This window comes from Chlamydotis macqueenii, chromosome 6 (assembly GCF_036417535.1).
Source record: "Chlamydotis macqueenii isolate bChlMac1 chromosome 6, bChlMac1.mat, whole genome shotgun sequence".
Classification (NCBI taxonomy): Eukaryota; Metazoa; Chordata; class Aves; order Otidiformes; family Otididae; genus Chlamydotis; species Chlamydotis macqueenii.
This window is the reverse complement of record NC_141561.1, coordinates 44,036,792-44,049,900: the sequence shown is the minus strand read 5'-3', so window position 1 is coordinate 44,049,900 and position 13,109 is coordinate 44,036,792. Positions and strand designations below refer to the sequence as shown.

Here is a 13,109-nt window from a genome sequence, read left to right as displayed (position 1 = left end):
TTTTTATCAACATTCTTCGCACACAAAATCCAAAACACACCGGCTACTGAGAAGAAAATTAACTCCATCCCTGCTGAAACCAGGACACACTCTGATGATAGGAGCTGTTGTGAAGGAGACCACGGACACTGTCTGGCTTGCCAAGTCTCGTTAAAGTCTCGTTAACGTGCAGATGTGGGAAGCTGGGCAGAAGACAGACAGAATAACTGGCCCAAGCTGGCCAAAGAGAGTATTCCATGCCATGAACGTCATCCTCAGCATAGAAGTGGGGGTTGCCCATGGGAGGGGGCATCCATTCGGGCATTCCATTCTGGCATGCACCCTTGGCATCCATCTTCTTTCCATCTCTCTTGCTTGCTGGCATCGTTCCCTCTCCCTTGCTGGCTTGCTCTCCCCCTTTGCTTGCTGCTCGGTGTCCTTTCGTGATCGCTGCTCGGGACGGGCTGTGTTGGTCATTCGGACATCGGGTGGTGAGAAATCCTACACTGTCCATTTTGTATATTTTGTAGATATTAATATCCTTATATTCTGTTATCCTTGTAGTTTTTAGTATTTCAGTAAACTGTTTTTATCTCAACCCACAAGTCTTCCTTTCTTCCCAGCTTCTCTCCCCCATCCCACTGGGCAGGGGGAGGGTGAGTGAGAAGCTGTGTGGTGACTTGGGCTAAACCACCACACTCTAGGACACAGAAGGGTTTCCCCCAGCTCCCGAATCTGGAGCTCGCTTCCAAAGCAGAAAGGCAATGAAAAAAACACTTGGCATGAATAATTGCAATCAAAATTCGTTAGCAAGCAGTCTCAAGATAGATCAGAAAGCCGAGCCACAGCCCATCAGCTGGAACCCTTGTCAGTGCAGCAGAGCCAACCCTGAGGAAAAAGGCACACAGCTTCTTCTGAAGAATACCAATCCGTGATGGCAAGCGCTGAGAATGAAAACGTTTGGGTAAGGATTAATAACAGGCTAGCAGATAAAAGTCCAGTGTGTGACAGGCTTGTCCTACCAGAGTGGCTGTCACGGCCAGGAGAAACTGCAGATCCTCCAGACAAAGCCCTTGCTGTTCAAGGAGCTTACAGCCACCGCACAAGGGGACCTGGACTGTCACACACGGTGACAAGGCCAAGGGAGCTGCGTGCAGGCCTCCCACGCGCGGCTTGGACCACGTTTGCAACTGAAGTCTCTCTCTGAACCAGGAAACAGCAACGGTAAAGACCGTCCAAGAAGGTGGGAACCCAGCACCACTCCCGCTGAACAGGCTGTTCCCGTGCCCCTGTAGCTGTCGCTCACCAAGGACGGACCCTCACGGCAAGACGAGGGAGCCGTGGCTCCGGAGAATGAACTCTCAAACCTCCCCAGACTTCTCCCTCCTCTGCCTCACACGTTTGTTCCATGTTTGGTACAGAAACCCAGAAACAGAAACATGTAAAACCTGCACTCATTTGCCGGCCAAATGAAAATATGCAATGGCCAGGCAAAACAACATCCCTTCATCTACTCAGAAAAATACAGATATCCTTCAAAACAAAAGCGCACTTGGATGAGCTGCACAGCAAAAGCTGTTCGGTCCTGGGGATTTCCACACACGCAAACAGGAACACACCCGTGTGCACAAGAAAGGCGGCACACAACTGGTGAACTGCTTGTTGGGGTGGCTGTGCCCCAAAGCCTTTTCTAAAGGACTGTTAGCAAGGAACGGCTGGCACACCCCGTCAGCTGCGTGTTCTGTTGGCCTCTCCTGGCTGGTGGAAAGGGTTCCTGCGCTTGAATGTCTCCTGAAGGTCCTGCTGGGTATAAGCGTCTACAGCCACCGGCTCATTCTGTTAGCAAATTTCATTCTTAAGAGCTGAAGCCAGCTCTGCTCCCATCAGGAGTCACAAGAGAGGGCTCGATGGCAATCCAAACTCTTGCCTAACGAGTGAGCACTGAACAGCCGCGGGCTGAGCGCAGCGCTGGCAGAAACGGCTCCGTTTGATCCTTCTGTCAGTGCCTGAAGGGCACAAAGAACTGGAACTCGGGAGATCAGCACGGCATTCGTGGGGATAGTTGCACAAATGAGATGGGAAAACCATTACCAGCCTTTGGCAAGGAAATTTGATCTCAGTCTTCACTCAGTAACGTGCTAAAAACCCCTGAAGAGACCGACACGCAAAGGCTACAAGTGATGTTGAGAGGCTGTGTTTTCAACTGGGAAAAGGGGGCAAGTGCTGACAAACAAACCCATTTCATACCACCCAGAACGGTAAGGCAAGGCACCCAGGATTGGCCCCGCTTCACCATGAAGGACTAACATGCTGGAAAGCAACCATAGATCAACGAGATCTCAAAAGACAGTTTTTCGGGATGGTCACAGGAAGCAATAGGGCTCTGGGGCTTCCGCTACCGATCAACCCTTGCTGCCAGGGAGTCAAGGACTTGGTGTTATTCTGCATCCCAGCGCACCCAGCTCAGCTGCCAGAAATCAAGGTGTGTTTTTCTTTGCTCTGATTTTCTACATGGGCAATATTAATCTCTGGCCGCTAAGTCCCAAATTGTTTCTCTATTAGAATGCAACTCTGCAACATACTCTACTTTTACAACCACTAATTTGATGGATCCAGCTTAAATTAAGATGAATAGACACCAATGAGAACTCTTTTAATAGACTATGGGTGAGGGGCAGCTTTGTCCAGGGACCTCCCAAGGGGGCACAGGTCACTGGGGAGGGGGGAGGCCCCTGAGGTGGTAGACCCAGGAGATGCCTGCCCCTCCCCGGGCAGGAGAGCAGCACCTTGCTGGTGAAAGGGGCCTCGTCAGCGTACAGGCCGCCCTCCAAGGAGATGGTGATGGAGGCGGTCTTCCTGGCACGCCAGCTCTCAGGGCCCCTGATGGTGAAGGCCAGGTGCTCCACTGGGTCTGGAAAGGCCAGGGGCTGCGGGAAGAGGTTTTTGAAGGGGACGGAGGTAGTGGTGCCGCCGGCTGTGATGGTGAGGGGTCCCTGGGCCTTGGGCAGGAGGATGAGGCCGAAGAGGGATACGCCGGACTCCCCACCAAGCCGGATAGAGAGCTGCAGCCCGGCCCTGGCTCTGCACACTTGGTGGGGCTTGGAGGTCACCTCCATGCTCTTCTCTGACCTCCTCTGGCTGGCACGGGCCATGCTGATGGTTTTCGCTGACTGGAAGTTGGCCCAGTTGTTCTGCAGAGGAGAGAGAAGAGACAGTGGAGGGGCTGATCACCAAAGCAGAGCCAGCAGCTCGGGAAGGAACCGCTGGTCCCCTGCCATCATGCTGGCTGGGGTCCCTTTCCCTTGCCCATCACCCACCTGTACCCTCCCACCCCTCACACCACAGCCCTGGGGAGTGCTCGTGATGAATGGCCATAGGGGCTGCTGCCCAAACGTGCCCAGCAGGGACAACCCCGCACCCAAACGCTGGGGGACCTCAGCGCTCAGCTCTGGCCGCAGTGGAGAAGTGCTTTGGTTGCCCATCTGCAAAGGCACTGCCATGCACCCGCATTACTTTGTTTCGGGGGCACCCCCTGACCTTGAGAAACGCTGGTGCTCAGAGCAGGCTCGCAGGCCTCTGCGGAGATCTTGATGTTTTCGGTCTGAACGACCCCCAAGATGTCTTCTGCATCTGAAACCTGAGGTGACAAGAAACAAGCACTGCTTAGCCCCTTCTCCTCCATTCTTTTGCTAGACAATATCTGAGTCCTTGTCTCTACAGGCTGCTTCCCCCATGGCCTCCCCTGCGTGACAAGCGCTGTGAGCACACAAGCTTTCCTAACCTGTTCATCTCCCGGGCTGACCCAGCGGGGTTCTGCCGCAGTAAGAAACCCTGTCAGCCCAACTCTTCTCTCCGCCAGCAGCCGCGTGGCTGCTAAAGCACCCTGGGAAGCAAAGGGATCTTAAAGCCACCACAAGCGTGAGGTGTCCCAGAGCAGGGGGCATCGACAACCAACCCTCTCCTCTTCAATCACCCAGCGTCCTCACTGAAATGCATCCCCGAAACCATGGGGAACAGCCTCCCAGGGTGAGAGTTTGTCGCTCTCTGTCAAGAGCCCCAGACAGAGGCCAGGACGGGTGCAGCGAGCATGCCAAAGTCTGGACAACCCAAGGACAGCGTTCAACCTGGCACAGCAGCAAGGTGGTTGTAGCGCGGGCTCAGGGCGCAGCCTCATAACCCAGCCGTAAGCCCTGCAGAGGCAGCGGCTGGTTTTCTGGGGTGACGTGGATGCCTGGGGATGCAGCGCGTGTGCTGGCAAACCCAGCTGGAGGCAGCAGAAGCTGGGGTCGTAGCACCCCTGTCCCTGTCAGGCCCATCTCTTCCTGACTCCCCAATATACTTGCCCCATGGAGCTCAGCTACCAGGGCACCCGAGCAGTCACTTCGTCCCCAAGAGCCCCTTGCTGCTAAGGGCACGGCCCCCCAGCAGTGCAGGAAGGAAAGAATCTCTGGAAGCTCATCCTTTTGCCCTCTTTGCAGGGTACCCTTCAAGCAGCCTCCATCCCTAAGAGCACAGGGCTGATCACTCTGCTCTGCTCTGCCAGGGAGGGCACAGTCCCCCTCACCTCCAGCTGGATCGTCTTCAGAATGCTGAGAGCCTTTGTGGCCTTGAAATGCAGCTGCACAGCAAACTCCGTGTGGGGACCCACGATGCCGCTGTCTTCTGACACCGAGAAGTCCTCGCCCAGGTCTTCCAGCCCAATGAGCCGCCAGGCCACGGGCAGCGGTGTGCGGTTTTGCAGGGCCAGGGTCTCATTGTCCTTCCTGCAGACAAAAAGAGACACTCAGCACCAGCTGCTTGATGGGCATGTTAGTCTTGCAGTTGAATGGAACTTGGAGCAGCCCTGGCTGACAGCTCTCGTCCCCGGCGAGGGGCTGTGGGGTGACTGACCTGGGCAGAAGCAGCGTGTTGAACGACAGCTCCTTGGGGCTGACCCCCAGCTCCACCTGCACCCCCTGGCAGCACAGGCGGAAGACCACCGGCTCTGGGTTCCCCTGAACGCAGCAGATGAGCTTGTCTTCCACCAGGCCGGCTGAAGTGGGGTACGCCCAAACGCTCAGCTCCTAGCCCCGTCCCCGCAAGAACAAACACACAAGAGCATTCAGTCAGCAAGAGAAACAGCTCCTGGGCACTGCCACCGCTGCCTGTCCTACCTGCCTGTCTCCTACCTGCTTCTCGTTCGGTTGCAGCCTCATGCTGGGAGGCTCTAAAAGGAACGTGCTCTCCTGGAGATCGCGCTCAAAGGAGAAATGCACCTCTGCTTCCAAGGGGCTGACGTTCAGGATGGTTATCTTCTCGCAGTTGCTGGGATAGCGCAGCTCCTTGTACCTGTCCACAAAAGGGGAAAAGGCTGCAGAGGAGATGCCAGGACCACAGCCTTGATCACATCTTGAGGAAAGCACCGTGTCCGGGCAGCGGCAGGCTGCACTGGAAGACCATGTTCCCACGAGCAGGCTAAGAAAAAGGATCACTTTGGGGCACATTGCACGGAATATGGGTTCATCCTTGCGTTGCTTTGATGTCTGCCCCTATACTTGGTGCCTCCATGCCAGAGGTGTGACGATGCAGTCACGCACTCAAAGAGCGTTTTACAAAATCTAAGTGGAAAGGCACCTGGAAAAATAACAGTATGCCAGGCACATGGCTTCTTCCACCTTCTGTGTGAGCATCAGCTGCTAACTCAGGGCTGGGAGCACGTACCCGTCTCTTGGCTTCCCACACAGCAGCGGTCCAAAGTGGAAAACACCCGTGTCCATGACATACTTCTTGGAGATGATGTCCTCATCCTCCTTGCTCTCCCTCTGGTGGGGAAACACCAGCCTGGGGAGAGAAACAGGGAATGAGGAGCTGTGAGATGCTCCTAGGTAGGAAACCTGGTCAGAAAGCCATAACCCTTCTGGGTGGCTGAGGTACCAGGACTGGTTCCCAGCTCCAAGCACGGGAAGATGCTGGGCTGCTCAGGCAGCACGCTGTGCCCAAGCCAGAAGGTCACAGGGGTACAAGGGGCAGCCCTGGCTCTGAGTTCAGGGGGAGCCATGCGTGAGGGCTCCCACGCGCCAGCCTTACCGCGGGTCCTGGCTGATGGCGGGATACAGGCAGGTGCCCCTGCAGGGCAGCTGGTACAGACGCTTTGTCCCCAGGATCTCAAAATGCAGCGTCTGCTCAAACTGGCCCAGTTCCGTGGAGCTGAAGTGGACCTTCAGTTGCACCTCACCGTGGGCAGGCACTATCCACCGACAGCTGCTCAGCCTGGCAATTAAAAAGGAGATTTCAAACACTGGGAAGAAGCAAATGAGGAACGGAGGGTTGTGGACTTGCCATGCCATGGAGGCACCGGCCGAGGGTGCCTGCAGAGCTGGAGATGAGGGACCTTGTCTGGCGAGATGGCTGCGAAGCAGAGGGGTCACCTCCTGCCTCACAGCTCGCCTGACAGGTCTCCCTGGGGATGGAACCGTGTCCACATCACTTTGGTCCAACCTGGGAGGACATGTGGGTGCTCCTGTGTCCGGCCTCTGGAGATCTCTGCTGCCCCGGCTGGAGCTGCGCTTCTTCCTCAGAGTCTCCGGGCTACCCACAGCTTTCTCCTTCCTCGACCGCCCCCTTGTTGGAGTGACCTGTTTCTTGGAGGTCTTAACAGCAAGGGGAGAGAGAGAAGAGAGAGAGAGGTCAGACCTGCCTGGAGACATCCCACCCTGGAAAGAAAGCTGTGGCTCTTTTCTCTCATGATAAAGAACCATCCTATTTCTCAGCAGAGAGACAGCACAGCTGTCTCTTTTGGACAGACAGAAGGGATGCCTGCAGACACGTGGCCCCGTCACGATTTGACCGCCCTTCCACAGTGATTCTTTTCCATCTCGCCTGCCCCCCGTGCCCCCATGCAGCCTGGCCCCTGCCCTGAAACCTTCACTGCGGGCACAGCGGGGGCATCCACGACACTTACAGTCGCCGCCTGTTCTCCTTCCGCAACAGCACCTTCTGGCACAACAAGCTGGAAGTGCTGGAGGGCTTCTCCTGCTGCAGGGGCCGTTCGCTTCTCCGGGTAGCGGATCACGGAGTACAAAGCAGGAGGGGGAATGGGAGGCCCAGAGGGACCCAGTCCCAGCTCATCCAAGATCTAAAGCAGAAGAGAAAACTCTTTATACTCCCGTCACCTTCAACCTCCCACTTCCTTAAAGGCACTGAGCTTTTGGCAATGGGGTTTTTAAAATTATTATTTATAGGGAGTACAGTGCTTTTTTATGCCCAGTGGGGTGGGCAGGCTCCAGAGCAGTGCCAGGACCTACAGCTGAGACCTAGAGAGAAATCTCTCCTCTGAGTGACTCAGCTGAAGGCAACACTGACCGTGAGCTGCCCTGCCCTGGAACCATCTGGAATGATTTCCACACTGGGAAACTGAACGGACAGGATGCTTGAAGAGAGAGCACTCCCGCTTTGCACCCGTCTGAGGGATGGTGAGAACCTCTCCAGCCACGGGGCTGCTCCGGAGCCGTTGTGGAACAGTGGCCTGGACAAGGCTCTGTGCCCTTGTCCGTGGGACGCAATGCACCAGGGCAGAGCATGGCAGGCTCAGCACCTGAGCTTCACAGGGCTTTACCTGCTCTGCCACTGGCAGCTTGCTGCTCTCCAGGATCTTCCTGGTCACATCTTCTGAGCCCAGTGCTTCGATGGTCAAGCAGGGCACCCTGCCACGCTGGCCTCTGCATGACCCTTCTGCACCTTCCCCTTCCAGCTCAGATAACGCGGAGTCCTCAAGAGCCTCCAGATTTTTTAGCCGCTCCTTCTTCGTGCGCTTCTTCTCCACGCGCTCTTTCTTGGAGCAATCCTTCTCCAGGCGCTCTTTCTTCACACCCTCTTTCTCCAGGCGCTCTTTCTTGGTGCTCTCCTTCTCCATGCGCTCTTTCTTCACAGACTCCTCCAGGCGCTCTTTCTTCCTGCACTCCTTTTCCAGTGTCACCTGATGCTCTTTCCCTCTGTTTTGCTGGCTCCTGTGGCTCAAGGCAGGCTGGCGCCGGGCTTCTGCTTTGTGCCGCACCTCCGCTTGGTTCAGAGGGGACAGCAGGATACCCTGAACCCTGTCCCAGAATGACAAGATATGCGCCACATACTTCTGCGATGCCTCATAGATCTTAAACCTCAGGGCCAAGTTCTCGCTGTCACTCAGAGCCCCCTGTTCTGCGTCTGAGTGTTGCACACGCACGGCTGGGCAGGCATCCATCAGGGAAACCTTGCTCTGCTTTCTCTTCTCTTCCTTGTCACTCCCAACAGTGCCTGAGTGCTTCTTTACAGATCCTCTCTTGTCTACCCCTTTGGTGGCATCCAACTGGTTGCTGGTGGAAATGCTGGTGTTGCTGGCGGATGCGTTCGTGTTCTGGGCAGGAGGAGCAGGAAAAAGCAGTGAGCATTTCAAAGCACCAACTCAGATGCTGCAGGGCAGTGATGATCTTTGCAACAGCACCCCAAGCCTCGCCTGAGACCTGTGCTGGGTGCTCCACAAATCCCAATCCAGAACACAGCTGGTACCCAGGGTAGCTCAACTGAAACCAAACTCCCCAGTGCCAGACTGATGGGGAGTCCTGCCCACCAGATGAAAAGTAGAAAAGCTTCTCCGAACCAAAGCGGGAAATTAAAACACCTCCGTACTCCTGTGCAGTCCTCTGGGCTCCATTCTGGTGTGCTGAGCGTCCCTGTGCCTGGCTGACACTTGAGGAAGTCTGGTTGAATACCTAAGGCCTGGCGGGATCTCCTGCCAGGCATGTAGCAAAAGACACCCCATCCCAGACGGATCATGGCCCAGAGGTGTAAGTCATGTGCAGAGTGGGGAGAAATGCTGGACTAAAACTATCTAGGGCTTCACAGTGAATGTCTGGAGTTATGTGAAGCCAAGACTCAAAGGCAGCATGATCCCACAAATGCAGCTCCCCAGCAAACCCATGGGAAAACATCCCTGGCGAAGCAGCAGCATGAGCAAACACCGGCTCTTGTTTCCCAGCACAACCCCACGTGTTACTCACTCAGGCCCATTCCTGGGCCCAGCGCCGCGTGTGGCTGCTGGCTTCTCGGGGAATGGTACAGCTCCGTGGGAAGAAGCTCCCCAGGGCTTTTACTCATCTCTACAAACACAGCCACCCACCTGTCTGACTCCAGGCTGCATTTTCTTCCCTGAAGCGTTAACTTGGTCTTTTCCAAGCTCGCTCCTACTCCTCTTGGAATTCTCCAGCTCTTGTTCCTCCTTCAGGGGTTCCAGCTCCTGACGGTGCTTTTCGTCAGGCTGCTCCATCGCCCTTCAGGAAGCCAAACAGAAAACAGCCCTGTGAGTCACCACCAGAAATGTGGGCTCGCTGCAATCCCAGCTGGCCCTGCACGCCATTCATTGACCCTGAGGCCAGACAGAACTCTTAGGCCATCGCCATGGACTTCCCTCAACCTGGGGAGCCTGGGAACATCCAAAGGGCGGCAAGGTGAGAGGGGTCCTCCAGGGCCAGCCAAATCTAGGCTTTGCTGTCCTAAAGTCTAAATTGTGCTGCTTCTCCAATCAGGTCCACCTGGACCCCTCCAGCACACTGCCAAGGACGGATCCACCATCTCTGCGCACTGATGCCAGAAGCCCTCTCTTGCTCTCCCAGTTTCAACCAGCTCACAAATCACTAACGCCTCCTTATCCCTGCGCCAACACCTACGAGGCTTATCCAGCCCTTCTCCCTGGGCATAGCCTGCTCCTTACTGAGGACACTCACATCAGTCAGAAAGCAAAGGTAACTCCCCTCCTGCAAAACAGGCTCTCATCAACCAGGCTTCCTGCTGGAACCCAGCCGTCACCACGGGAAACTTGTGCCGTCTCTCCTGGAAATCAAGATTGGAAGCAGCCCTAGCCATCTCCTCCCAGAGCAACAAACTGGGGCCTGTGCTGACAGAAAAGCTGAAACGCATGCTCACTTGAAGCAGGTCCCCCTCCCAGTTTGACACTTCCCCTGTGCATCCTCCTGGACAGGGCTGCTTTGCTGGATCACAGCTTCTCCCAGGCTCCCCTGCTGCTGCAGGCGAAGGGGAGCCGAAGAGACACCAGCTTCTATGGCTGGCGGCGCTCAGTCAGGAAAACCCTGGGAGATCAGCGTTGCACGGGCTTCACCTACAGCAGGACTGCTCTCTACACCAAGGCAGCACAGCTGCACCTCACACCAGCCCACACCACAGCCCCTCTGGTTTGGTGAGGAAGGGGGATGAAGAAGATGGCCATCCACAGCATTAACTCAGAGACACTTGTGGGTGCAGCGGCAAGGCAAGCACAGAGCCCAGCTGCCTGCAGCCAGCGTCTACGCCAGAGGGCTCACTGCTGAATCGGAGAGAAGATGTTCTCTTCTCTCCCAGCGCAAAGTCCCTCCCCTGTCGGGAGCCAGGGAGGTGGAACTGGCCATCTTTGTGCGGCTTGGAATAGACACTTTTGGCGTTTGCTCTGAAAGCCCTCTTAGCTCAACCAAGGTCTCTGGAGCAGGGAAGGCCCTGAGGGACACTATCCTGGGGAGTTGTCCATGGAAGGCTTACAGACCTCCTCCTCCTCTCACGCCGGGCTTGTAGGAGCCTCTGATTAAATTGAGTTTTCTCTTCCTCCATGAGGGCATCGTACTCGTCCTCATCCATCTCCCAGAGACGTGCTTCCTCCCTCCTGGCAGCTTCTTCCCGCTCCCGTTCTTCAGCACAGACCAGAGGTGAAACCATTAGCCACTGCAAGTTCTGGAGGAGCTGCAAGGATTCACAGCTCTGTCCCGACCCAGCCTATCATCCTGCCAGGCCATCCTGGGGAGCTCATATCCCTGCTCCAGCGTTCAGAGAATCCCCCAAACTGTCGCCTGTACCTTGCCTGGCTCACGTGCACCAGCGCTGTGGACAGCTGGAGGGTGGGTAGTTACTGAGCCACAACAGCTTGCACTTGTGCCCAAGCTTTAATGGCAGAGACCAAGGGGAATCTTACAGCCTCAGCTCTGCTGTGTTTAAGCAACTGTGAGCTGAGTGCTGGCTACACTGAGGCAAAAGGCGGAAGGATTCATAAAACCGTTTCTTACAAGCTCTGCTGGTGACACAGATACACACGGGTAAGGTTGAGGGCTTGAGAGAAGATTGGAAAGGCGCGGAGATGAAGATTCTTACCTTCCTGCTCTTTCGCGGCTGTCTCCCTGGCTTTCAAAGAAGCATAATCCCGGAAGAGGTTCACAAAATAGATGTGAGGCCGATTTCCCACAGCTTTGAGCAGGCAGAGGAGCGCAGATGCCGTGCTGCATGCAAAGCAGGTCTCCAGGCCATCAAACACCACTCCCTGGAAGCAGTCGCTCAGCTGTGAATCAAGTGGCAAAGGAAGAGAAAGTCAGCGATGGCACGCGTTGGGCTCTCAGCTACTCAGTCAGCCCAAACGGCAAAGGGCAGCGCGTCGTCGTTCCAAGAGCATCGGCTCAGACAAGCTCTGATCTTTCCCTGCGCTCTGCCGGCTTCTAGCATCTGCAGCTTGACCCAGGCGTGCCTGCACGCAGCCCAGGACTTCTCCAGCAGCAGATACAGATCCCCTCCTCTGCAAACTGTACCTCACCGCCTGTCTCTCTGTAGCAGGAACGTATCATTTGCCCCCACCCCACGTACCTGCAGCCTTTCCGAGAGGATGGCCACCAGCAAGTCCTCAGGCAGCACGCAGCTCATCAAGCCCAGCTCTCCCGCTGCGCTGTCACTGATGCTCAGCCATCGCTGCGCAGGAACGCAGGGAAGGGCTGAGCTGAGCTCAGAACTCAATGAGCCCTGCAACATTGAACACCACGAGAGAAATAAACCACCTTGGAACCCCCTGAACATTTCCAGCTGCTGGGCTTGCAGCTCAGGTCTCTCGCTCGCAAGACAATAGACCCAAAGGGCAGGCCAGCAGCTCCAGGGGACAACCCTGGGGGGTCACATCCCTTGGCCACAAGAGACCCAAGCTTGCAAGCCCCTGGCACAGCGTCCCACAGCTTTGCTCACCACCTGCAGCCACTTTGCCAACAAACCATACGACTCAGTCGAGTTTTTCTGGCAGAACACAGGTTTTTGTTCCCACCCCACACCATCCCCAACCTGCCCAGCTGCCTCTCTGCACTATCGTTCCCCACACCAGGCTCTGGGTGACACAGAGCCCCGCCACGGTAAGCAGCCCCTGCACTTTTAACAAGGCCTGTAGCGACAGGAAAACACGTAACGGTTTTACACTCAAAGAGGGGACATTCAAACTAGACAGAAGGAAGACATTTTTCATGATGAGAGCGCTGGAACATCGGAACAGGTTGTCCAGAGAGGTGGTGGATGCCCCATCCCTGGAATCATTCAAGGCCAGGTTGGACGGGGCTCTGAGCAACCTGATGTGGTTGGAGATGTCCCTGCTCCCTGCAGGGGGTTGGGCTGGGTGGCCTTTAAAGGTCCCCTCCACCCAAACCCCTCTAAGATTCTATGATTCTCAAAGGCAACAGAAAGGTGCCATGCACTAAGCTGTGCCGATCACGCTTCACCCGGGAGCCTGTCAGGTCCATTACATGCTGTTTCTGGGACAGGCGCTCCTTTTTCTTTGTCTTGGCCGCTGCAGAGCTTTGGGAACCGACAGACTGCAGGCTGACTTTGTTGGCAGAGGGCGACTGGCTCCTGTCTGGGCTGCGCTTGCCATGGGCCCGGAACTGCCGGCGGCGGGAGGCATCTGCGTTTTGACCTGTGGAGGGGACAAACGGCTCAGTGGGGCTGGCGACGGGCGCTGTGGGGAGCAAGCAGGCACCTCGCACCTCCATGAGCACAGCCTTGTGCCCTGGTAGGGACACAGCACTTGTCCCCCAGCCTGCCTGGCACTGGCAGCACTGCTCCCAGAAGCAGCTCCCTCCCTGCTTCTCTTATTAGCACGAGAAAGCACACCACCTGAAACTAGATTGGAAAGCTAGAGAGCTTTTAATTCACAGCCCTGTGTCCGTCCCAACAAACGTGCACACAAGTAACACCTTTTCCACAGTCACTCCCCCTATGGGTCAAGCCAAGGATTTGTCCTCCAGGACTATTGTTTCTGTACCTTGCCCCCATCCTACATTCTCAGATAGAGACCGTAACACGCAGCCCTGCCCCAGCTGCATCACCCATCTCTG

The 13,109-nt window shown here is 56.0% G+C and overlaps 1 protein-coding gene across 1 annotated transcript in view; it reads right to left on the bottom strand.

Moving 5' to 3' along the window:
* Nucleotides 1-2,095: 2,095 nt before the first annotated feature.
* Nucleotides 2,096-13,109, bottom strand: part of LOC147600348 (axonemal central pair apparatus protein HYDIN-like) — a 33,296-nt gene continuing 22,282 nt past the window's right edge. The window contains exons 22-38 of the mRNA XM_086751238.1: nucleotides 12,495-12,688; nucleotides 11,605-11,757; nucleotides 11,122-11,305; nucleotides 10,523-10,664; nucleotides 9,110-9,260; nucleotides 7,934-8,347; nucleotides 7,574-7,801; nucleotides 6,881-7,093; nucleotides 6,406-6,608; nucleotides 6,046-6,228; nucleotides 5,680-5,799; nucleotides 5,148-5,307; nucleotides 4,866-5,042; nucleotides 4,544-4,738; nucleotides 3,509-3,616; nucleotides 2,766-3,170; nucleotides 2,096-2,182 (exon numbers count right to left, since the gene is read on the bottom strand). Coding sequence (XP_086607364.1) covers nucleotides 2,096-2,182; nucleotides 2,766-3,170; nucleotides 3,509-3,616; nucleotides 4,544-4,738; nucleotides 4,866-5,042; nucleotides 5,148-5,307; nucleotides 5,680-5,799; nucleotides 6,046-6,228; nucleotides 6,406-6,608; nucleotides 6,881-7,093; nucleotides 7,574-7,801; nucleotides 7,934-8,347; nucleotides 9,110-9,260; nucleotides 10,523-10,664; nucleotides 11,122-11,305; nucleotides 11,605-11,757; nucleotides 12,495-12,688 — 3,317 coding nt within the window. The remainder of the gene's footprint in view (nucleotides 2,183-2,765; nucleotides 3,171-3,508; nucleotides 3,617-4,543; nucleotides 4,739-4,865; nucleotides 5,043-5,147; nucleotides 5,308-5,679; nucleotides 5,800-6,045; nucleotides 6,229-6,405; nucleotides 6,609-6,880; nucleotides 7,094-7,573; nucleotides 7,802-7,933; nucleotides 8,348-9,109; nucleotides 9,261-10,522; nucleotides 10,665-11,121; nucleotides 11,306-11,604; nucleotides 11,758-12,494; nucleotides 12,689-13,109) is intronic.